This window comes from Pseudonaja textilis, chromosome 2, assembly GCF_049901715.1.
Source record: "Pseudonaja textilis isolate UNSWEBS1 chromosome 2, rPseTex1.2, whole genome shotgun sequence".
NCBI classification, from domain to species: Eukaryota; Metazoa; Chordata; class Lepidosauria; order Squamata; family Elapidae; genus Pseudonaja; species Pseudonaja textilis.
The window spans coordinates 246,600,405-246,625,933 of record NC_141991.1 but is presented as its reverse complement, the minus strand read 5'-3'; the positions used below and the strand labels follow the sequence as shown (position 1 = coordinate 246,625,933).

General features: G+C 41.7%; 1 protein-coding gene across 10 annotated transcripts in view; it reads right to left on the bottom strand.

The window, feature by feature from the left end:
• DYM (dymeclin) overlaps window positions 1–25,529 on the bottom strand; it is a 245,106-nt gene that overhangs the window by 195,897 nt on the left and 23,680 nt on the right. For all 10 annotated transcript variants that reach the window (XM_087927522.1, XM_087927523.1, XM_087927518.1 and 7 more), the window contains exons 4-6: window positions 8,511–8,563; window positions 7,219–7,312; window positions 4,580–4,713 (exon numbers count right to left, since the gene is read on the bottom strand). In XM_087927522.1, the coding sequence (XP_087783648.1) occupies window positions 4,580–4,713; window positions 7,219–7,312; window positions 8,511–8,563 (281 nt within the window). The remainder of the gene's footprint in view (window positions 1–4,579; window positions 4,714–7,218; window positions 7,313–8,510; window positions 8,564–25,529) is intronic.

Below are 25,529 nucleotides of genomic sequence, written 5' to 3'. Positions count from 1 at the left end.
CAAACAGAGGAAATTATTCCAATTTTATAGAAGGGTAAACTAAAACAGGAAACAATCCACTGGCAGAAGATCAGAGTGCAGCAGAGATCACACCGAAGAGGAATTCCAATTTCCTGGCTTCTGAATCCTGGTCCAAACCAATAGACCACACACAAGCACCTTCTTATTCTTTTTTTTTTTCCCAAAGATTGTTTGTTAAACGAGGCAAGAAAAAATAATAGCAATTGTCGCTTTCTTCAACCAGCTTAGCACTGGATGTTTTGCTGCTTTGAATAACAGGAAGAATTCCCTAAGCGTTTGTCCCTAAGGTGCTTTTTTCAAGAGGCCACTGGATTTTCTGGATTTTCTTTGAGGACGTTTCGCTTCTCATCCAAGAAGCTTCTTCAGGTTGAGATGAGAAGCGAAAAGTCTTCAAAGCAAAAGCAGAAAGTCAGTTGCCTCTTGAAAAAGCACCAGGACCGGAAGGACTGCGGATCTCCATAATCTCACTAAGCGTTTGCTTGTCTGGAATAAAACGATATAAATATTTCTTAATAATTGGGGAAGAGTTTACTGACTCTCTCCTGTCCCCTGATTGGAACCAGGAGACGGGGTAAAGAAAAACAATTACAGGTGGTCCTCAACTTATGACCAGAATGGAGCCCAAACTTTCTGTTGCCAAGAGAGACAGTGATTAAGTGAGCTTTGCCCCATTTTAAGAGCTTTCTTGCTACCGTTGTTAAACAAATCACTGCAGTTGTCAAGTTAGTAACATGGCTGTTAAGTGGATCTGGCTTCCCTTTATGGACTTTGCTTGTCAGAAGATCTCTAAAGCTTGAGTCCGGGACGCTGCAGCCATCATGAATATGAACCAGTTGCCAAGCATCTGTTGTGGTTCGCCAGCAGCAGCTGTGGACCGCTGAAGTCTCGGAGAGTGAGGACTCAGATGAGGGGCCTGCGTGTGATGCAGGGATGGGGCCAGGACCATCAGGGAGTGGAGATTGTGGAGGCTGGCAGCAGTGATGAAGAGGTCCCCGAGGAGCCTGTGCCCAGTGCGCATGCACGCAGGGCTGCTTGAAGGAAAGAGCAGCTGCAGCAGCACAGGCGACTCGGGAGTAAGGCTGCAAGGTAATGGCCCCTCCCTTAAGAGATAAAAGCCAGCTGAGAAACCAGAGTTCTTTGCAGGAAGCAAAGAAGTTTTTGCACTCGAGCCTTGTGTGCGTTCGGACTCTCTTAGTTTGTGTTTGGAGACTCTTTGTATTTGAAATATTTCTTGGCAACTTTATCTAGTGTTCTTGGCAGCCTTGCACAACCTTGGCAAGGCTCATTCTTATCAGAGACAATGAGTTTGAAACTTTTAACCGGGAAGGAACGGAATTTGTAAAGAATCATGAAAAGGTTTTGCTGTTACCTCCGTTTGGGGTTGGTTTCCTTGGAACAACGTTTGGGTCAGAACAGCATCTGAATTTTGATCCTGTGGCCATGGGGATGCTGTAACGATTTTGAGCAAATGGAAGACGCTATCATGTCACCCCTAGTTCTTCTTTTCATTGAAGGAGAACATACCCGATTCCTGCAACCGTTCTTCCTATGTTATAGCCTCGTCTCCTAATCATCTTTATCGCTCCTTTTCTGCACCCTTTCTAGAGTCTTAACATCTTTTTCTATATCACGGCAACCAAACTGGATGCAATATTCCAAGTGTGGTCTTCCCAAGGCCTTATTAAGTGATAATAATTAATGTGATCTTGATTCTGCCCCTGTTATTGTTACCCCTAGAACCGTGTTGGCTTTTTTGGCAGCTGCAGCACACTGCAGGTTCATATTTAAGCGACTGTCCACTAGGTTTCCAAGATCATTCTCGCAGTTATTACTATTATTACTGTACTACTGTTGTGAGGACAACAAGAGTTGAGCTAGAATGAGGATAAATTACACTTCGTTCTTTATACATAACAGTTGTATGTCAAAAATATGTGCACCCCAGTCAAATTATATATCTCAAAGAATCCCTATTAAAACCTGACATAATCTTTGGTATGTGGTACAAGGTTAAATGTACAGTATTTCTTTTCAAGCTTGCATGCCGTTTATAATGAGCCACGGTGGTGCAGCGGTTATAGGGCAGTACTGCAGGCTACTTGGAATTTGGCGGCTGCCTGCAATTTGGTAGATCGACTCTCACCAGGCTCAAGGTTGACTCAGCCTTCCATCCTTCTGTAAAATGAGGACCCAGATTGTTGGGGGCAAGAGGCTGACCCTGTAAACTGCTTAGCGAGGGCTGTAAAGCATTCTAGAGCGGTATATAAGTCTAAGTGCTATTGCTAGAAGCAGTTCTTCACGGATTCAAACTAAGAACACAGCTCCTCTGGCACAGTGGCCCCCAACCTTTTTTGTGTCACGGCCCGGTACCGGCATCACAAAATGATCCGCGGCCCGGTACCGGCATCAGCATGCATGACAAGGCAAGGCGAGCCGAGCGACCGGCCAGCTAGCCATCCCCCGCTTCTCCCCGCCACCTTCAACTCCTCCTTTGTACCTTTGTCGATGCGCTTTGCTTCGGGACAGCCGCTCGGCTCGCCTTGCCTTGGGTGCTGAAAGAATCCTCGCGCCTTAGTTTCGTTCAAAGCCCCCCCCCCCACTTCGATGAAACTAAGGCGCGAGGATTCCTTCAGGACCCAAACGCTACTTTCCAACTGGAAAAGCTCACCCGGAAGCACTTTCTCGTCAAAAAAGATGGCGGCGCCCAGCAAACCGGCGGCCCGGTAGGAAATGTTCCACGGACCGGTAACGGTCCGCGACCCGGTGGTTGGGGACCCCTGCTCTGGCAGATGCAGAAGTTTCAACACCTTTTTAGCCAGTACTTGATTTCAACCTATGGCAAAAATAGCAGGTAGCAAACATTTTCTACAGCCAGCTAAGAGCCCATTTATTCTAACCTTTGAGATTTTCTCCCCAACCTCCCCCATGTGACTCTTCCAACTACTCTTGCGTGTGCTGAATGTTTGAGAGTCCTCACGGATTTGCAATCTGGGGACTGTGAAGGCCACTCTCAAACCTTGATTTTTCTTTCCTATAAGCGTTTCGTGGTAGAGTTGGTGGCATGTTTCAAAGTAACAGCGTTGGAAGGGATCTTGGAGGTTCTCTAGTTCAGTGTTCAAAAACATTTCCAGCTTTGCGGCCTGGGGGAGTGGGGGGGAAGAGAGGGGATGGCTCTGAATGATTGACAGGCAAGTGCATGTTCACGCACGGATCCATTGGTGAGAGCGACGGGCACACACGCACGCAGCTCGCACAAATGGAGCACATGCGCATGGGCTTGCACGCTCCTCACACAAGTGAGGATGCATGGATGGATGCACCGGCCACTTCCACAGCCCGGTTCCAAACAGCTCAAAGCCCGATAGTGGGCTGCGGCCTGGGAGTTGGGGACCCCTGTTCTGGTTTAACCCTCTACTCAGCAGAAAACTCTATACCCGTGACGGAGTGGCACTCTATACCCGGAGGAGTGGCACGCAGAGCCATCGCACACACGTGGACTTTCGGCACATGAGGACGAAAAGGTTACCCATCACTGCTCTATACCATTTCAGGCCAATGGTTGTCCAAACTCTTCTTAAAAATCTGCAGTGTTGGAACCAGGAGTGGGATTCAATTTTTTTAACTACCGGTTCTGTGGGCATGACATAGGTGGTGGGCGTGGCTTGATGGTCATGTGACTGGCTGGGCGTGGGCAACTCAACATCACTCACATCGAGGCACGCATCTCCTCACCTGGCCTGTAATGACTGTGGGGATGCTGCAACAGTCGTAAGTGTGAAAAATGGCCATAAGTCACTTTTTTCAGTGCCATTGTAACTTTGAATGGTCACTTCACCCAAGCAAAGTACCAGCAAAGGAGGGGAAAATAACTCCAAGAACATAATAAGGGTTAACAGAGAGGCAGTTTCTGTAAGCAACACCAGAATGTCTCCTTCCTGCCTCCCTTACAGGATTAGGCCAGTCATTTCTTCTAACAACCGGTTCTCCGAGCTGCTTAGAATATTAACAACCGGTTCTAGTGAATAGGTGTGAACTGGTAGAATCCCACCGCTGGTTGGAACACCCACAAATTGTTGCAGTCAAATTGTCCCACTGATTAATTGTTCTCACTGTCAGGAAATTTCTCCTTAGTTCTAAAGTTGATTCTCTCCTTGATTAGTTTTCATCCGTTTCTTCTTGTCCTGCCTTCAACTGCTTTGGAGAATAGACTGACCTCCTCTTCTTTGTGGCCCTGATCTTAAGGGGTTTTTGTGGCAGCCCCTGAAGATCAGAGTATTTCGAATCAGTGCTTTGCTGCAAAACCAAACTTCTTTTCCATTTCCATTTCTTCGTACCTCAAGGGACCCTCGGGGAGTCCCTGAAACATCCATTTCTAACCAGGGATACCTCAACTTTTGCATACAACTCTATGTAGGATAAAATGATCCCTGAACGATGTACTGTGAAAGGCCAACCAGGAAGTGTAAGAACAAACGTTCTGCAGAACGATAATACAAAAAAACACTTTTTGGCCAAGCTCCCATTGCCCTTTCTTCCGTTGGAATAATTCAATATTTACCGTAAGAGCCTGGGTTTTTCTCCTCATAGGTGAAATGAACCTGCAGTTCCTCTTCTGACATCTGACAGAGTAACACTTTCAGCAGGCAGCAAATAATGAACAGAGCGTTCTGAGCCTGCCAGATAAAGAGGTGGCTGGAAGAGAAACAGGAGATTCAAGAGCCTGTATACCAAACATAGAGGAGGAAAATAACTTTCAAGGTACAGCTAGTCCTCGACTTACAACCATTCTTTTACTGACCGTCCAGAATTATAATGGCACTGAAGAAAGCGACGCATGGCCGTTTTTCAAGACTTACGACCGTTGCAGAAATCCCCAGCCATGTGATCAAACTTCAGGGGGCTCGGCCACTGGCTTGCATTTATGATGGTTACAGTTGCCCTGGGGTCATGTGAACGCGTCTTTTGAGACCTTCCGACAAGCAAAGTCACTGGGGAAGCCAGATTCAGCTTATAACCACCATGTTACTAAGAACTGCAGCAATTCACTTAACAACTGTGGCAAAAAAAGTCATAAAATGGGACAAAACTTACTTAACAGCTCTCTCACTTAGGAACAGAAATTTTGGGCTCAATTGTGGTTGTAAGTCGAGGACTACCTGCATTTGTTACAATACATGCATGGCATTAAATGCTCATTTATTATATCTATCTATCTATCTATCTATCTATCTATCTATCTATCTATCTATCTATCTATCTATCTATCTCTCCTCTCTCTCATCTATCCATCCATCCGTCCATCTATCCACCCATCATTATCTATCATCTCTCTCTCTCTCTGTCTCTCACACACACGCACATCTACTAATCATCTACCTACCTACCTACCTAGCCATCCATCCATCCATCTCAAGGCTCTTCAAACTTGGCAAGTTTAAGACTTGTGGACTTCAACTCCCAGAATTCCTGAGCTAACATGATCGGAGGAGGAATTCTGGGAGCTGAAATCTTAAATCTGTCAAGTTTGAAGACCCCCGATCTGTCTGTCTGTCTGTTTGTCTATCTAATCTATCTACTTTTTGTTTGTTTGCTTATATCACAACTTAATATTTTTATAAATATCTCAAGGTAGTAAAAATATTTAATATTCCTTTCCCCTCCTATTTTCCTCACAACAACCACCTTATGAAATGGCTTGGGCTTGGGTGAGAGAGAGGGAGAGGGAGGGAGAGAGAGAGAGGGGGGGAGGGGGAGGGAGAGAGGGAGAGAAAGAGACTGGCCCAAAGTTGTCCAGTGCTCTTCACATTCTTAAGCAGACTGGAGGAGCACATGTATTCCATAAAATGAGGAAGGCACATGGGGGGGAAACGGGCTCTGTCTAACACTGATCTAACAACATCCTCAAATCTTGCCTTCTGTATGTGTGGATCCCCAGGTTTTAAGTCTTGAGTTCTTTCCTTAACTCTTTCTAAGCCATGGCCAGAGCTGTCCTTTGGATGACTGCTACCACCCCTGCCAGTTTACAATCAGGCTTTTCCTGCTGTGATCACCAGCTTTGATCCTTCTGGATAACACCCAATTTGTCAGAATGCTTACAAGGGACTCTCCAAATACCTTGGCTAACTCCAAAGCATTCTGCCTTCTTCTTACACCTAGTCCTAGTTTTGTTAAAACATGCGGGATGCTTTACTGAACAGGGAAGTACTGAATTCCAGACAATGCATGAAGGGCTATTAGCCGCAGTCCAAAACTTGATGAAGAATAGAATAGAATAGAATATTAGAATAGAATAGGATAGGATAGGATAGGATAGGATAGGATAGGATAGGATAGGATAGAATAGAAAAGAATAGAATAGAATAGGAAAAAAAAAGAATAGAATAGAATAGAATAGAATAGAATAGAATAGAATGCAATACAATACAATAGAACAGAGAATAGACTGAATAGAATAGAATAGAATAGAATAGAACAGAACAGAACAGAATACAATAGAATAGAATAGAATAGAAAATTAGAATATAGAACATATAGAATATATATAGAACAGAGCTGTCTGGAGAGTTCTGGGAGTTGAAGTCCACGAGTCTTAAAGCTGCCAAGTTTGGGGACCCCTGTTCTAGTCGAACCTTCTGCTCAAGCGAGAAACCCTACACCATTTCACACAAAAGGTTGTCCAATCTCTTCTTAAAAACCCGCAGTATTGGAACAACCACAACTTATGGAGGCAGATCATTCCACTGATTAATTTTTCTCTCTTCAGGAAATTTCTCCTTCCTTCCAGGTTGCTTCCCTCCTTGATTAATTTCCATCCATTGCTTCTCATCCCTAGCCTTCGGGGGATGGGGCATTTGACTTCTTTTGTTTTTTTTCTTTTTTTTAAAAAAAGGGAATTGGGGCATACCTATTTTGCCTTTCTTGGTTTTAGAAAATGTCACCGCTGCATAAAGCTACAGTTTTTGTGTGTTTCCTGCCACAAAACAGTAGGGAACGCCGTCATCACCTCCGAGCCATTTTGATGGAAAGGTCTTGAAGGCCATTATACGAGGACTCAGACTTCATAACATGCGATTAGCTGTGCCCCTGAAGCAATCAGCTGGCACCCTCGGTAGCAACCGTGTGCCCTCTCAACCAGGGCTGGGTTTGGCATCTGTATTTTGCAGTAACAAAAATCAGCAAGGAACAGAACATACTTACTTCTGACATTCTGCTGAAATTTTTAATTCTTTGGTTCTGGAAAGGAAGACTTTAATCAGTGAGGCAAGGTTTCCTGTCCGAGGATTATTCTCCACTAGGAAGAAGAGCAGGAAGAGTTAGGTAATGTTTCAGAATGTACAATGATTATATCTAGTTCAAACATGAGGTTTGCGAGCCTATGTCCTTTTACAAGGGTATTACATTCAGACTTAACGAAGGATGTACATTTGTTCAGCATATTTACTGAGCAGGTAATCTCAGCCAGGTAGACCAGGATGTTTAGCCATCAGAGAAACCTCAAGGTGCCACATCTCAAACAGATGAGAAATACTTTAAATGGGAAAAAAGGGGAAATTCAAGATGTCCCCAAGGTGCTTTTTCTAAAAGGCAACTAGACTTCCTTTCTTTTTCCTTGAAGACATTTCGCTTCTCATCCAAGAAACTTCCTCAATTCTGAACGGAGCTGAACAGTTTTGAACTGAAGAAGGTTCTCGGATGAGAAGTGAAAAATCCTCGAGGAAAAAGAAAGGAAGTCCACTTGCCTTTGGAAAAAGCATCCTTGGGACCACCATGACCTGAGGGACTGAGAATCTCCATGGAAAATTCAAGATGGAGCTCTTGATAGTAACCCTCTCATTTTAACAGTCCAAACAGTTTCACAAAGTTCAGATAAAGCCGCAGGTGTCAATTTAGTAAAGTTCTGACCAAGTCACAGATTTCAAAAACTACTGATCTGAATCAATATACTGTGGCAGAGTTTGGAAAGCCAATTGTTTTGTTCGTGTTTAACTTTCAGAGGGGTTTCAGACAGGGTCAAAATGCAGCATTTTGAAGAAGCCTTCGACATCCATTACCAAGCAATGATCATATTCCATTTCTGCTTTCACCCCCTACACGTATTATCTTCTGAATAAATGCATTAAAATCCCTTTTTTAAAAGAGAGAGAAAGAGAAAAAGAACAACCTGTTCCACTAGAACTTAATATAACTGTACCCAAGCCACTTCCTGTGACAGCATGCGATATGAAGCAAAAACCTGTGAAAACGTTTGGCTCAAATAGCACATGCGGGTACAATATGACGACTTCAAGCCCTTAAAAACAAGTGCTGTGTTTTAAAATAAAAATAAAAAAATCTCGTGCGCAGGCCCACAGATGGGAGATATTAAATGCATCACAAATACAAAGGGATGTATAGAGAGGAGTGCTTGATTAGGAAAACTAAGAGCATGCACAGCAGGGGAAGAAAAGCTGAGCGTGAAAAGAAAGGCTCGGCTGAATGCAGCATCATACCTAAAGACTTGCAGATGGACACAGAAGCTTCGTCCAAAAGTTTTAACTCAGCACTGAAAACAAAAGAAAAACGTTTTATTAGAGCTGATGCTACTGAGTTTGGGCAAATCCATCATCCATCAGACACAGGGAGGTTTCGATAAAGGAGAAAGGTTGTAGCTCAAGGTTGAAAGGAAGAACCAAACAACAAGAGTTGGGACTTTGGAGGATTTCTAATAGAATCCTTTATTCTATCCAAGTGTGATTAGACACACAAGCAATTTGTTTTCTGGTGCATAAACTCTCTAATCCAATACAGGTTGTCCTCCACTTACAACCACAATTGAGCCCAACAGTTCTGTTGTTAAGTGAGATGTGAGTTAAGTGAGTTTTGCCCCATTCTGCAACCTTTCTTGTCACCGTTGCTCAGTGAACCACAGCACTTGCGAAGTCAGGAACCCGGCTGTTCAGCGAATCTGGCTTTCCCATTGATTTTGCTTGTCAGAAGGCTGCAAAAAGGGGATCACATGACCTTGGGACACGGCAACGGTCGTAAGTAGGAGCCGGTTGCCCAGCATCTGAATTTTGATCACATGATCATGGGGCTTGTACAAAAGTGTGAAAAATGGTCAAAAGCCACTTTTTTCAGCGCCGTTGCCAAGCGAGACAGTTGGATCAATTGCCAAGCGGCTGAATTTTGATCGTGAGGATGCGGCCAAGTCAATGGGAAGCCGGATTCATTTAACTTAAACTACTGCACTGATTCACTTAATAATGGTGGCAAGAAAGGGCATGAAATGGGGCTACACTCGCTTAACAAACGCTTCATTTAGCAACCCTAAACTTTGGCCTCCATTGTGTTCATAAGTTGAGGACTACTTGAATTAGGGCATATTTTAGATGCGAGGAATAACAACTTACTCAACATCATTCTGACTATGTTTAAAGTGAATATAAACTCAAATTGCCCTGCAAAATAGGCAGAAGACCAATAGGAGAGGGTACTCATAGCTCACGGCTGAACTGTGTGCTCTTTCTTATATACATATCATTACCCAACTAGGTAAGTTAGCCCCCAAAGGAAGTAGAATGAAGAGCGATATTAACTGAACTTAATCATCATAACCATCATTGTTTGAGTGCTTTCCTGGTTTTGCCCATTTTAACCCAGTTCAAAAGATTAACTGATTTGAGTTGACTCATCCCACATCTATAGAATAGAATTCTTTTTTATTAGCCAAGTGTGACTGGACATACAAGGAATTTGTCTTGGTGCAAATGCTCTCAGTGTATATAAAAGAAAAGATACATTCGTCAAGAGTCAAGAATCATAAGGTACAACACTTAATAATAGTTATAGAGTACAATAAGCAATCAAAACATACTAGGAAACAGTCAATATAAATCGTAAGGATACAAGCGACAGTCATACGGTCACAAGTGGGAGGGGATGGGTGAAAGGACTGATGAGAAGGTTAATAGTAATAGTAGTGCAGACTTTGTAAATAGCTGAACAGTGTTGAGGGAATTATTTGTTCAGTAGAGTGATGGCGTTTGGGGAAAAACTGTCCTTGTGTCTAGTTGTTCTGGTGTGCAGTGCTCTATAGCGTCGTTTTGAGGGAAGGAGTTGAAACAGTTTATGTCCAGGATGTGAGGGGTCTGTAGATATTTTCACAGCCCTCTTTTTGACTTGTGCAGTGTACAGGTCCTCAATGGAAGGCAGGTTGGTAGTAATTGTTTTTTCTTCAATTACTCTCTGAAGTCTGTGTCTGTCCTGTTGGGTTACAGAACCAAACCAGACACTTATAGAGGTGCATATGACAGACTCAATCATTCCTCTACAGCAACATTCTATTCTGAAGGGTTGGCTTTAAGGCTGTCATCCTTTTTGCTCCATAAAGCCAATCCTATTTAATACAGAAATACCAGTATGGCTAAAAGCATTGCTCATTTGACCACAAATCACTTCTTCGGTCTTGCTTGTTGTTTTCGGGGATTGTTCAAGTTTGCAATAAATTACTCCATCTACATAAATAAATTTGATTTTTCTTGCCTAAGTGTAACACTTTACTTTTCTCTACATTAAATTTCATTTTTTTCAGATGCATTTATAAAACAACTGTGCAATCAGCAATGATATTATCATTAACTCCAAATTTTAATCAATTGTGGTAACCACCCATTATTTGCTGATGGCATGCTTAGTTTTGCTAACAACAGAACTCAAACCTCTGAGGAAAGATCACTTATTTGTTTGTATGGGAGTATATTCTCTTAAAAAAAAACAATAACAGTTTTATTAAACTTTATTGCAAGATAAAATATACAAACAAAAATTAGTACAATTAAAAAGAGAAAGGTGCAAAGAGAGAAAAGAACAAAAAAAGTGATTTCTGACTTTTTTCATTGCAGTAGAATACAAAAAGAATTCCAGCTTCAATCATTTACTTCACCTTTCTTGATATTTCAAACTATTTCTATAACAACAAAATCATTCTAATCATCGAAATTGAAAATTAGAGTTTCCTTTTTTTCCAGTTTTGAGTACAAAACTCAGAAGTGATTTCCAAATGGAAACAAAACTAGCTAAGTTCTCTTTAATTAAAACAATCGATTTTGTCATCTCTGTCCACTCCGTCGCCTTAACCATCCATTCCTCTGTGGTGGGTATAAATGTACTCTCCCATCTTTGTGCATACAAGTAAGCCTTGACTTACAACCATTCGTTTAGTGACCGTTTATGAAGTTGCAACAGCACTGAAAAAAGTTGACTTGTGACTGTTTGCCACATTTATGACTGTTGTAGCATTCCCCCGTGGCCACATCTTCAAAATTCAGACACTTCAGATAACAGATAATCAGAGTTGGAAGGGACCTTGTAGATCATCTAGTCTAACCCCCCCCGCCCAAGCGGGAGACCCTACACCATTTCTGACAAATGGCAATCCAATCTCTTTTTGAAAGTTTCAAGCGATGACGCTCCCACAACTTCCGAAGGCAACTTCTGTTCCATGGGTTGATTGTTCTCACTGTCAGAAAATTTCTCCTTATTTCCAGGTTGAATCTCTCCTTGTTCAACTGACTCACTGCAATGACCCGCGAAATCAAGGGGAAACCACATTCACTTAACAACCGTGTTACTAATTGAAACTGCAGTGATTCACTTTGCCAACTGTGGCAAGAAAAGTTATAAAAGGGAGGCAAAGCTCACCTAATTGTCTCACTTAGCAACAGAAATGTTGAGCTCAATTGTGGCCTTATGTCGAGGACTACCTGTATACGATTCTCGCCGCTGTTAACACATATGGTAATAAAGTTGGAAGGGTCCGTCAAACCTAAGAGGAAGACATCCGGTTTATATTTCTTTTGAAGATCTTCTGAATCAGGATAAAAATCTGATTTCCTGTATTTCTGTACTTCATCGCAAGTCCACCAAAGATGGTAAAACAACCCAACAACCCTCTTTACAATTCTCAAGCAACCTCCAAGTACTTCGAAACACCAGACAATCCTGTCTGCCCAAATTCTCAAACATGTGCCAGAAGTTTGCTTATCAATGGAGACCGTGTGGAGCAAGTGGCCAGTTTTAAGTTTCTGGGTGTTACCCTAAAAGAGGACCTGACCTGGGGTCCCCACATTGCAGCCCTGGTCAAAAGGGCTCAGCAGAGATTATACTACCTGAGACTTCTCAGGAAATAACACCTGAATGGAAAACTGCTGGTGACCTTCTACCGCTGCACCATAGAGAGCATTTTAACATACTGCACCTCTGTATGGTTTGCCAGTTGCACGGGGCAGATAGGAAAGCACTCCAGAGGGTTAATGTCATTGTCCAGAGGATCATTGGCTGCCCTCTCCCCTCTTTGGAAGAGCTTTATAGCTCCCGTTGCCTTAAGAAAGTTCAAACATTCTCAAAGATCCATCTCATCTTGGGCATCCTTTTTTTTTTAACTATTACCATCTGGCAGACGGTACAGGATAATAAAAACAAGGACAAATAGGCTGAAAGACAGCTTCTATCCCAGGGCAGTAACTCTGTTGAATTCTGCTGCATAGTGCAGTGTTGGTGCGATGTCGGGGGTTTCCGGTTCAATGTGTGAAGGGGGAAGGATGTGTGTTTGTGTTTATTTTCGTGGTCATGATATGCACTGAAAATGGTGTTTGATTTCGTTGTAGAGGTGAAATGACAATAAAGTAAACTACTAAGTCGGGATAGGTTACTTTGATGTTTTTCATCCAGCACAATGAACCCTTCATGTTCACCAACACATGAAGAATTAAGTAGAAAGTTATATCATGTAACATTCAAGCGGTCATCGGGGGAAAAAAAAATCATGGCCATCAATGGCCAACTTCCCTTGAGTGGCCCAAGAAACGACAGGTTACTTTTATAGTTTCTTCATTATGGCGCGACACACCAATCTCCATGCAGGTAGTCCTTGGCTTACGAGCACGATTGAGACCCAAATTTCTGTGGTTAATCAGGACAGCTGTGAAGTGAGATTTGCTCTATCTTGGACTCTTTTTGCAACAGTTGTTAGCTTGGCTAGCTGTCAGGGCTCCGGCATCCAACCCCATTTAAATCACAAGTCTCCAGCCGCATCTCTCAGAATAAAAAGATTTATTAGGAGTGAACATGCCGGTGCTACCCGGGTGTAGCCGACTCTGAGACACAATTCATTTCACCCTTGACCCTGGTCTTCCCCCCAACCCCCTGGATGTATATTCTCCAATGGGACACATCCATAGCCAGGAGTCATCAATCATGCTCTCCAGTAATAATCTTCTGTGCCAAAAGCTTCGGCCGCCTAGCAATTATCTATGAAGCATTTAAGGAATGCGCTACTTCCCTACATTCTACTTTTTGCTGGCAATTCTAAAACACCAGAGAAATATATTTGACACGGTGCCGTTATTTAGTAACACGGTTGTTAAATGAATCTGGCTTCCCCATTGACATTTCTTGTCAGAATATCCCCAAAGGTGATCATATGACCCCGGGACATTGCAACCGTCCTAAATAGGACCTCTTCCCACATGTCCACATTTTGTTCATGTAACCATGTGAATTCTGCAATGGCCGTAAGTGTGAAAAATGGTCGTAAGTCATTTTGTGCCGGTGTAATTTCAAATGGTCACTAAACAAATCGTTGCAGATCAAGGACTTCCTGTATTTCCATATCTGCCTTCACATGTCATGTATTTTTTTTAATTTTGTTTTTTTTTTACCAGAAATCAACCTACTTCGTGCAAATCCAGAAAGAACCCTTAGTTATTTTGAAAACTGTTGTCCAAAAAGTTATGTCAGGGTCTTTCCTGCTATAAACAGCATTACTAATGGTGCTCACAGCAAGTGGAGAGATCAGGGAAACGCCGGTGCCAGAAATGGTTTCTTCCCAAGATTAGGGTAAGTTGTTTGCCACCCACTTTGTGCAATCAAAACCACCGCAAAAGGTCAGAGTGAGCACATAGCAGAAATCCACTTGAGAGCTATCCTGAAGTTCAAGTATACTCAGGCGAGGATGTTTTTGTGCATTCCCAGTCTGACTACTCATGGGATAATTATATATCATCCCTCCGTGTCCTTGACGGGCTCCCATACTGGTAGATCGACTTGATGTGCAGGCTGGAGGTTCAAACCCTCAAGGGATCCACGCAGGAAAGCGAATTCAATTCAGGGTGGTCTGGTCTACCCCCAAAGCAGAGCCTTAGGGGAATAAGATTCAACAAAGTGATTCTTCCAGGAACCACACTCGATGGAGCCTAGAGTAGCGTCCAAAATAGAGAAGGGAGCTTTCTTTAACTGCTTTGACTGAAGAAGAAAAAAAAAATACAAATACCTTTATTTCCAGTGCAGTGGCCTAGAGGTGGAGCTCTCTCCTCACAATCGGGAGGCTGTGAGTTCGATCCTAAGTAGAGGCTGATATTTGGAATAGACTCTCCTGCTCAAGCAGGACTAGATGGCCTCCAAGGTCCCTTTCCAACTCTATTATTCTATGTCTATTTCTACTTGGAAACCGCTTCTAGACTTTGTGCTCCAGGTGTGTGTGGGGGGGAAATGAAACTTTGATTTTGGGTTTTACCGATGAGATAGATATGTTGTTAGAGAAATGGCTAGTTTATACTACTATGTAAAAGTAAAAAGCTGAGGTTTGGTGTTAAGGCCTTATTCTACTGCATTGAAGGGAGTCGGAAGTCAATGGCTTTTCTTTCTTTTTTCATCCTTTTCCTTCCCTCCCTTTTCTCCTCCCTTTTTCCTTCCCTATTTTTCCCCTATTTTTTGCATTTTCTTAGTATGCTACTTTATAAACTAATAAAAAAGGTTAAATGAGAAAAATAGAGAAGGGCACCCTGTGCTGTGATACAGAAATGCGTATGTTCTCACACAGACACGCAAGTAGAAACCCAGTCAGTTTCAAGACTGAACTGTGGATTACATAAATATAAAATTAGAGCGGGATTAGACATCCCTTTCTACTCAGTAGTTACTCCCTAAAGTGTTCTCTAGCTATCCTGATATATCCCCCTTTAAAAAGCTAGAAAAAAACCCACAAAAACAGAAACCTCCCCAACAAAAAGGAACATCACGGAGTACTGAACAGAAAATCTAAAACCGCTGACAGATATTCCTTAATTTACAGCCATTTGTTCGGTGACTGTTCAAAGTTACAACGGTACTGAAAAAAGTGACTTATGACTGTTTTTCACACTTACGACTGTTGAAGCATCCCTACAGTCAAGTGACCCAAATTTGGATGTTTGGCAACTGGCTCTTATTTATGACGCTTGCAGTGTCCCAGGATCATGCGATCATCTTTCTGTGACCTCCCGACAAGCAGAATCAGTGGGGATTCCAGATTCACTTAACCACTGTGGCAAGAAAGGTCGTAAAATGGAGCAAAATTCACTTCACAACTCTGTTTGGCAGCAAAAATTTGGGGCTCAATTGTGGTCATACGTCGAGGACCATTGGCTATCAGGGCTCTGCCTAGAGTGGGCCGAACTACAACACATCTCGGATTACCTTCTACAAAGGATAAAAAGGATCAGAGTTTTTGAGCCCAACTGTCCTAGTCAAATCGACTCAATGACCACATATGCTTTAGAAGATCACGATGACTGCATTCATTAGAAGCAATTAGCCCTGGAAATCTTTGGAAATTCATGTTTGTATAACAAACTAATTATTTTGTAAGAGGACTGTGGAGTCTAACGATTATGATGCTGCGCAGGAAAATTCAAATCGATATTTGACCATTAAGCTCACTGGAGATTTTAGACCAGGAGTGTCAAACTCAATTTCATTGAGGACCGCATCAGGGTTATGTCTGACCACGGAAGGCGGCGTGGCCGTGGCCAGGGTGGATGTGGCCAGCTTGACATCACTCATGTCAGGGGCTCCCGTGGTGGCCAAGTGCTAAGGCAGGACTTCCTTCCTTCCTTCCTTCCTTCCTTCCTTCCTTCCTTCCTTCCTTCCTTCCTTCCTTCCTTCCTTCCTTTTTTCCTCCCTCCCTCCCTTCTTTTACCTTTCCTCTTCATTCTCCTTTCTTCTTCCTTCCCCTCTTTCCTTCTTTTTCATTCCTCGCTCTCTTCCTCTCTCTCCTTCTTTTTATTTGTCTTTCCTCTTTCCTTTTCTCCTTTTCTGTCCCTTCTTGGATGCTCAAATGCAAAAGGGGAAACATTTCTCCTTTTGTTTTGTTCTTACTTTGTTTTGATAGCCCTCTGCCAGCGAAAATGGAGTTTGGGGGGGCTGTCCCCCTATGCTCAGTTTTCGCTGGCAAAGGGCTGGAGGCCGTTGCGGCCGAAAATGGGGCCCCGGGGGAGGCACGTGCCACACACCCCTGAGCTCCATTTTCACTGGCAGAGGCACTGTGGGCCAGTCCTCTGCTGTTTCCGAGGCGGCCCCGTGGACCATATCTAAGCACCTCTGCTTTAGACCAATCAGTCCCCCATCTGAATTATCATTATTGATTTTTTTTAACAAAAAGTATGCCTTCTTGAGCTTTAAAAAAAAAACCATGAGATATAAATGTAATATTATAGAATAGTACGTTGGCTTCCCCTTCATCCTCAGGTTCCCTTAATTCAGTAGGCTTCTTGGTTTTGGAAAAAGCATTGTAGCTTGGAATTTTGTAATTAATTTTATTTTTGCACAGTGCCTGAAAATTGCTTCTAAGTGAGAAGCCATCAATGAAAATGGGACTTTTATTCAGATACATTGATGGACAGTTAGAGAGACAAATTTAACCGACTTAGTGGTATCCTTCGGGCGTTTTTAAACATTTTGCAATGTTAAAAAATGTATATATGTATAAAATGCCTAGAATGATGAAGAAGCAAATACAGAGATTATATAACATGTTATATTTACAATGCAAACACTGCTATAGTAACGTTGTAAAGTGTGGAAATTTGTTTTTAAATATTAAAATGTTGAACAAAACTTTTTTTTAAAAAAAAAAATTGCAATATTACAAAATGTTGGTTGGGGAATCCTGGGAGTTGCAGTCCATACATCTTAAAAGTTGCTACAGTCGGTCCAGAAATATTGCCCCAAAGTGTAAACGAGGGCATCAAAGATCAACCTGTGTCATTTTTTTTCCCCTGCCTTTCCAGATATGTTCAGGCACATGGGATGGCTGCAGAGCACAGCAAGACCACTAGAAAAAAGAATTTGGGGTCTGCTGAACACCGTCGATATCATTTATTGCAAGTCACTGAGAGATCACCAGGAACTCACCCGGAGTAACGCCCATAAATCTAGCATGATCGCTAAAAATAATTGATAGGAGTATCTGATCATGCAAACCCCATGCGAGAGGAATCGCTCAGTGTTAAGGATTTTTCTTTTTCTCTCACACTTAAAACGCACATGCAGGGCAGAAGCAATGGGATGGAATAGGAATATAAAGCCAGGAAGTCTAAAAACATCCTATTGATTACACACAAGAAGTGTTGGAGCTTCATCTCCTAGGTGGTCCTTTTTCTTAACTCAAGAAGCAGACAACTATAATTAAAAGCAAATGGTTAAGAAGAAGGAAAAAGGAGAAAAAAAGAAAAGGGGAAAAAAAGAAGAAGAACTGAGCACGCATTACAGTCTCCTCAATGTAAAAAAATCAGGATTTCCCTAATTCGCTCCACATTTTAAAGCACTCTAGCTGGCTTCTGGTGATCAAGATGTATTCCAAACCCAGAATAATTCAACTAACAAGCATCTCTGGGTACAGTTCAGAAAAAAATAGCTTTTCTGTCTTCTAAGAATTTTAAAAAAAATGAATATATGAAGCCACAATGATAAAGGAGCTCAAAATCTTATGGCTATTTCCCAGCAAAATTCTCCAACTAACATTTTCTGGATCACATGACCTAGGCCTGTCATGGCGGACCTATGGCAGGTGTGCTGAAAGTGGCACCCAGAGCCATTTTTGCCGGCACGTGAGCCGTCGGCCAGAACAGATCCACTGTGCATGTGCGTGCACCTCCCGCCAGCCAGCTGATTGTTGGGTATCTGCTGTGCATGCATGGGGGGCGGGGTGTGTGCAGGAGGCGCACATGCATGTGCAGGAGGGCGGGGAATGCGGGGGGGGGGGTGCGTGCACATTGCATTATGGGTGCAGCCCGCTCTTTCGGCACGCCATCATTGACCTGGGCAACACCATTCAAACTTGCAGTCTTTGTAGGAAGGTAATTAACCAACCTGATTTTGAAGAAAAACTGACTTGTATGTAACTATACAGGTAGTCCTTGACTTACGACCACAATTGAGCCCAAAATTTCTGCTGCCAAGTGAGACATTTGCTAAGTGAGTTTTGTCCATTTTACAACCATTCTTGTCACGGTTGTTAAGTGAATCACTGCAGCTGATGTTAGTTAACACGGTTGTTAAGTGAATCTGCTTCCCCTATTGACTTTGCTCGTCTAAAGTTTGCAAAAGGTGATCACATGACCTCAAGGATATTTAAAGGATATTTAAAGCAAAGTGACGGAATAAGTGGGGCTTCACCTGTTTTTTGTGATTGTGGTTATTTTGTATCCCACCCTGGGTCATTATAGATGTTAAGTGAATCTGGTTCCCTGCACTGACTTGTGTTTTCCTCGGAAGCCAACTGGGAAGGTAACAACTGGTGATCGCACAATCCTGGGACAGCGCACTGACTGTCCTAAATACATGTCAGTTGCCAAGCGCCTGAATCTGGTTTACGTGAACATGGAGATGCTACAATGGCCATAAGTATGAAAATTGGTCATTTGTCACTTTTTTCAGTGCCAACAGTTCATTTAGTGGCCCTTCGAAGTTACAAAGGTATTGAAAGTAATGACTTATGACCATTTTTCACACTTATGACCGTTGCGGCCTCCGTATGGTCACATGATTTACATTCGGCTGTTTGACAACCAGTTCATATTTCTGACGGTCGTAGGGTCCCGGGGCCATGGGATCCCCTTTTGCAACCTTCTGACAAGCGAAGTCAATGGGGAAGCCAGATTCACTTAACAACTGTGTGACTAACTTAACAACTGCACTGATTCACTTAACAAATGGGGCAGGAAAGGTTGTGAAATGGGACACAACATTTCTCTCTTAGCAATATAAGTTTTGGACACAATTGTGTTATGAGTCAAGGACCCCCTAATTCAGAATGGAGTGGAGTGGAGTGGAGTGGAGTGGAGTGGAATGGAATGGAATGGAATGGAATGGAATGGAATAGAATAGAATAGAATAGAACAGAATAGAATAGAATAGGAATAAGGATGGGGATAGGGATAGGGATGGGAATAGGAATAGGAATAGGAATAGGATAGAAAATATGGAATGGAATAGAAAACATGGAATGGAATGGAATGAAATTGAATGGGATGGGACAGGACAGGACAGGACAGGACAGAATATAGGACAATAGAATGAAATATTTTGTTTCGCCAAGCATGATTAGACATAAAAAGAATTTGTCTTCAGTGTAAAAGCTTTGTGTACATGCAAAATAACAGAGTAAATAATCATAATAACAATACTAATAAGAGGGGGTAGTAAAGAAGATAAGAAGCAGAAGAGTACTATAGCCCTACTACATAAATAAAAATCCTTAGGCATAAGACAGTGCTGTGGGCATTAGGTATTCAGCAGAGTGATGACACAAGAGGGAAAAACTATCCCTGTGTCTAGTTGTTTTGGCACGCAATGCACTTTAGCGCCATCCCGAGGGGAGGAGTTGAAACAATTTATGTCCAGGATGTGAGAGTTTTATAATTATTTTCTCAAGGCTCCTTCTGATCAGTGCAATATACACACAGTAGAGGTCTTCTACCTAGGCTGGTTGCAATTGTAGTGAAAAGTAGTGAAACAATCTACTGCAGCCACACTACACAACTTATCCAACCTAACCCAACAGACTACAATTTCAATTTCGCTAAAATTGAAATACCGTACCCAGAATCATGGACCTCATCCATCTACTGTCAGTCTGATGGACAAATATACCCCAAAACTCAGAGGAAAGCTCATGAGGTTACCCCTTTCAGGACTCATAGCAGGAACCACAACGCAGCATCTAGAAACTGTAACACTCCGGCATAAACAACTAAAAATATAGATCCGGTATGTGGATGAGAAACTACTCGAGAAGAAGGTACATAGAATAATCAACAACATCTTCAAAGGATTAAAATTCAGAAGGGAAGAAGAAAACAACACACTACCCCTTCCTGGATATTCTCATCAGCAGAGGAAACGGCAGCAAATTAGAAACACAAGTCTATCAAAATACAACCCACACTAGCTAAGTGCTCCACTGCAAAATTAATCCAACTTCCCATAAGAACATTATTCAGATGAGCACTGCAGGAACCCAGGACACCAGAAAAAGGAAACAGACACCCTTTATACAACATCTTCTAAACAAAATGGATCCCTGTGGAACTATATCAAAAAATGCACTGAAACCACCATCAAAGGATGCTTGTACATTAAAAAAAGAAAAGCTCAAAAATGACCAACAGACTATCACAACGGTTACAGTAAAGAAAAAACATATTTAATCATACATGTGTTAACAGCAGCTAGAATTGTATTTGCTCAGAATTTGAAAAGCGATAAGATGCCGATAGAGAGAAAAGTAACTGAGAAAATATTTGAATATGCAGAAATGAATAGACTAACATTGGTAATGAAAGAAAAAGAAGAAATGGAATATTATACGGTAGGGGATTTATTTTATCGATGGTTAGAAAATAAAACAAATTAAACTGAATCAGATGAATATATAAAGCAATAAGATAAGATTGTTTAAAAAAATAGATATATTAGATAAGATGTATAAGAAAATGCTATTATTGATATATTGGTAAGAAAAACATTCATTATAATTGTAAGCACATGAAATATGTACCTAGTCCACACACGGTTGAAATGGAATGGAATTACTGTATATACAAAATTTTTAAAAAATGGGGAAAAAATAAAGACTACCACAATGATGCAGTATCACCATAACACACAAACTAACTGAAGCCCTCCAAATTCTACTGAGTAAACCAAAAGACTCGGTAGTCCAAGAAAAACAGTAAGTTCACCTACCATAGCAATAGCAATAGTACTTAGACTTATATACTGCTGCACAGTGCATTACAGCCCTCTTTAAGCAGTTTATAGAGTCAGCATATCTGGGTCCTCATTTTACCCACCTCAGAAGGAGGGAAGGCTGAGTCAACCTTGAGCCTGGTGACATTCGAACTGCCAAATTGCAGGCAGCCGGCAGGCAGCCGAAGTAGCCTGCAGTACTGCATTCTAACCACTGCGCTTCCACAGCTCTTGGTAGTGCCGCCACCACTTGTCAGCACTCTCGGTAGCGCCACCACACCTCACCACAATCTCACCATAATCTAAAGGATTATAACAGCAATTATGTAGGAAAGGCAGGCAAAAGACTAGCAGAACACACCCATGGATACCAACTGGATGTCAGAATGCACAATGAAAACTGCTTGATTTCATAACACATGGCCAAACTCAACCCTAGTTTCAACTGGGAATCTGTGAGCGTCCTAGACTAAGCTATGTCCAAAATCACTCAGGAATCCCTGGAATCCAGATTCAAAATCACTCCGGGATTCCTAGGAGAGCTTGGTATCTGGATAAATCAGCCGTCATTACACACAGATATAAACCATGCTTATATACATTTCAAGCGACTAAAAACGCTAAGAAGGAAACCAAAAGATCAAGAACACATCCTCTGTAGCAGCCAACGCCCAGATATGTAGGGATTAACACCAGACAATCAAGCAGAAAACAATACCCTAATCAAGGAACGACCAAGGAGAAAACCACACCCTCATCAACGTTGTCAGAACAACCTACTGCAGTGGCCCTCAACCTTTTGGGCACCAGGGACCAGTTCCACACAGAAAGGTTTTTCCGTGGCCTGAAGAGGGTGTAGTTTCGCGGGTGGGGCTTTGCTTGATTGCGCGACCCGGTTGATGGCATGCCGTAGCCCGATTACAGTCCATGGACCGGGAATTGGGGACCCCTGAGTTACTATACATAAACCTCAGACTCACTGATGATGTTACCTAGATAGGTTTTGAAATGTCTCCAAGCAAAAAAACCAAGTGCAGAGAGCGTTAAGGACTCTGAAAGGACAGTCACAGAATGCTGGGGAGGCGGGCAGAGAAAACCTCACATATTTTCATTGAAAAAAAGCAATATAACAAGAAATTAAATATCTAAATATCTTTTTGTTAAAACTGTACAATTGCACCTTACCTTTAATAAAGATTGTCCTCATTTCTGAATACAATTTCAAACGTTTAAGTGGCACAATGTAACCCACCATAACTGTCATGGTTTAGTGTGTTTCATTTGTTGAATAAACTGTAGTTAAATCAGAGCTTGCTATCATATCTGAACCAAATAAATGGCTTGGATCTGCACAGTAAATTGTTACTGAGTACAGCTGCTTCCAAAAACTAGCAAGCCATATACAGTATCCAGAGTCCCTTCTCAGAGTCTTACACATTCAAATATATTCCACATTCTCCCATATTCATTGCTGGCAGGTTGAATTATTCCTATTTTCAAAAAAAATGTAACAGTAAAGAAGGAAAAAAAAGTTTATATTCATTATTTAACCAAAGTGCGATATTTAAGTAAAAGTTATCAAGAGGAATGCATTTCATCATAATAGCTTCCAATAAGGTATAATCATATACTTTGTATAAGGTATAATCATAGTACCTTCCCACAAAGTGGAGAGGGGTTTGATTTAATTAAAGAGGACGGGGAAAGTGAATATAGAATTTTTTTTAAAGGAAAAGATTTTTTTTAAAAGCAAAACAACAGCATTGTACGTACAAAGGCATATCATATGTCTACAGGATTATATTTTACAAAGCACTTTCCATAATAGATGGCCCCAGTGCAGACTTAATATTATTAACCTATTATGAATTGCTTACACACATGTAGTTTATATGTGGACAATTAACAGGAAATCATCTCCCACTGCTAAAAGCTGGAAAACTAAATCTTTCAGGGTGTTGACAACACGCAACTGTCTTTGGGACCCAAAGGCAAAATGTCCAAATCAACTGTCATGAATAATAATAATGGCTACATTTTGGAAGGGAGAGGAAAAAAAGGTGTGTTTGATTTCTGGGGGAACTACAAAGGCCAGGATTTTTGCCTATTTGGACAGAAAATAAGCCCATGTGTCATCTACAAAGATTCATGAAGTGACATGAAAGCAGCAGACTAACACTTCATATTTAGTACATTTCCTGTGCGTCATAACCCCTACAAAGGCACTGCTCGATTGAAATAAATCAATACCAAGCAAAAAAAACAACATGAGTTTCTTCAATATAGTTCCTTTTCATTAGTCCATAGTGTGGCACTGTTAAAACTTCAAGCTGCTTTCTGCTTTCAAAAAACTTACTAGCAACAGGGGGTAAATGGTGTTTTTTTCAAGCACAGAAGTGTATTTAGCAGAGATACAGCACACTCATAGTGGGGAAAGCACCCAGACTTAAAAACTAAAGACACTATGGATTTGACCTTATTAATAAAGTTTTTTTTAAAGCAGGAAGCGTAAATATCCTCCCCGATAGGAAGCCCTAACAACATTTGACAGAAAAAGACACTGAGAAGCAAACTTCTTGGATTCCTCCCAGGTAACTAGCATGAAAAACAAGTTGGTTATTTATGCAGTCGATGGCACAGTCCTGAGCTTCTAGTCTCTTCCCTTACGGGGAAAATAATGTCACATGGGGGTCCTTGATGCTCTCTGAGGTTGGCTGCTTTCTTGCAGACATTTCATTGCCAAACTAGGTGACATCATCAGTGCTAATAGGGAGTGGAGTTTGCTCTCATTTTATATATTCGTGGCTTGTCCTGTTAGCAGGAGTATTAGTGGGAGTGGTCTTGATGGTTCCTTGGTTGGGCTGTTCTTCACTGCTATCTTGTTTGTCTGACTTGGTAGTTCACTGTTTGGAGTCTTGTGTACTTCCTGATTTGTTGGTCTAGTATTAACCCTTGTGTTAATTCTCTCCTTATTTGGGTGTTGATTGCTGTTGAGGAGTTGTTTTAGTCGTTTTGTTTTCTTATTGGCTTTTTGTTTGTCTCTTTTGAATGGTATGTAGATATTGCTTATCTCAATGTGCCAGTTAATGGCTGATTTGTCTTGAACGCCAGGAATTCTCTGGTGTTTTTGGACTTGGCTTGGTCGAAAAAGCTCAGTTTCCCAGTTGAAACTATAGCTGAATCTGTCTACGTGTTCTGGAGTTTTCATCATGCCCTCTGAGTGCTAGCTGGTGTTCATGACAACTAATGACAAGGCTTTCCCTGCCTAGATAACGGAGAGCTAAAATGTCTTCCTATCTTGTCATAATCAGGATGACTACACGGATAACACTGAAAGTGTCCTGACAATATACACAGAAATAGAATGGAAAGGATTCCAACATCCATCCTCAGAGTAGTGACTTTTGTTTACCAACTCAAGGGGCAACTTAAAAGACAGTTTCCAAAGGATTTGTGTTCTCCGCTGTGTATATTTATACACTTGCATTCTTTCTGATAAAGTCATTCCGGGGTTAACTGCGGGGTGTTTGCTGCTGCTGCTGTTTCTTGTCAAATATTTGCAGAGTTTATGATAACTATTACCATATCTCACAGAGTTTCTTAACATTAAATGTTTCACAACATTTAGCAGCAGAAAATGACTAAACGGTCAAAATGAGGTTGAGTTAAGCAACCTTTTAATTTGCTTAAAGTGACACTTAACGTTTTTGCTCTGCCTTGCCCACGGGAAGCCTCGTTTCCCAGGTTGAATGGATGGGTTTGAATAAGCTCAAATCTGCCAGCTGATATTGAAGTAAACCTCTGATCAATAAGTAATCAGGAGCCATGGTGGTGCAGTGGTGAGAATGCAGCACTGTAGGATAACTCACTGCTCAACTGCCAGGAATTTGATCCTGACCAGCCGACTTAGGGTACCAACTTAGGGCAAGTATATTTGGTAAGCCTGTCAAAGTTAACCAATGTCTTTTTGTGATGACCTAAATTATGATAAACAGAAGAAATGAGACTGTCACTGCTCTGATCAGCTAGTTTACCCAAGAAGAGTCCTGCCTCTTTAAGGACTAGGTAGCACCAAAGGAAGATGCTTCCATCATTAACCCTTCTTTCCTTTGTGCCAAAGAGCAATGTCAGAATTTATTAGAGCGTCATGGTGGTGCTGTGGCTGGAATGCAGTATTGCAGGCTAATTCTCCCAACTGCCAGCAGTTTGATTTTGATCATTTCAAGGTTGACTCAGCCTTCCATCCATCTGAGATCGATAAAATAAGGACCCTGGTGGTTGGACGCAATATGCTGATTTTGTAAACAGCTTAAACAGGGCTGTAAAAGTATTATGAAGCAGTATGTAAGTCTAAGTGCTATTGCTATTTACCATTTACTAAAATATCTTGCCTTCTGCACAACAAAATTGTCACCAGGCAAAATTTTAGCATGTTTCTGCACAACTCCAGACAAATAAGGTTC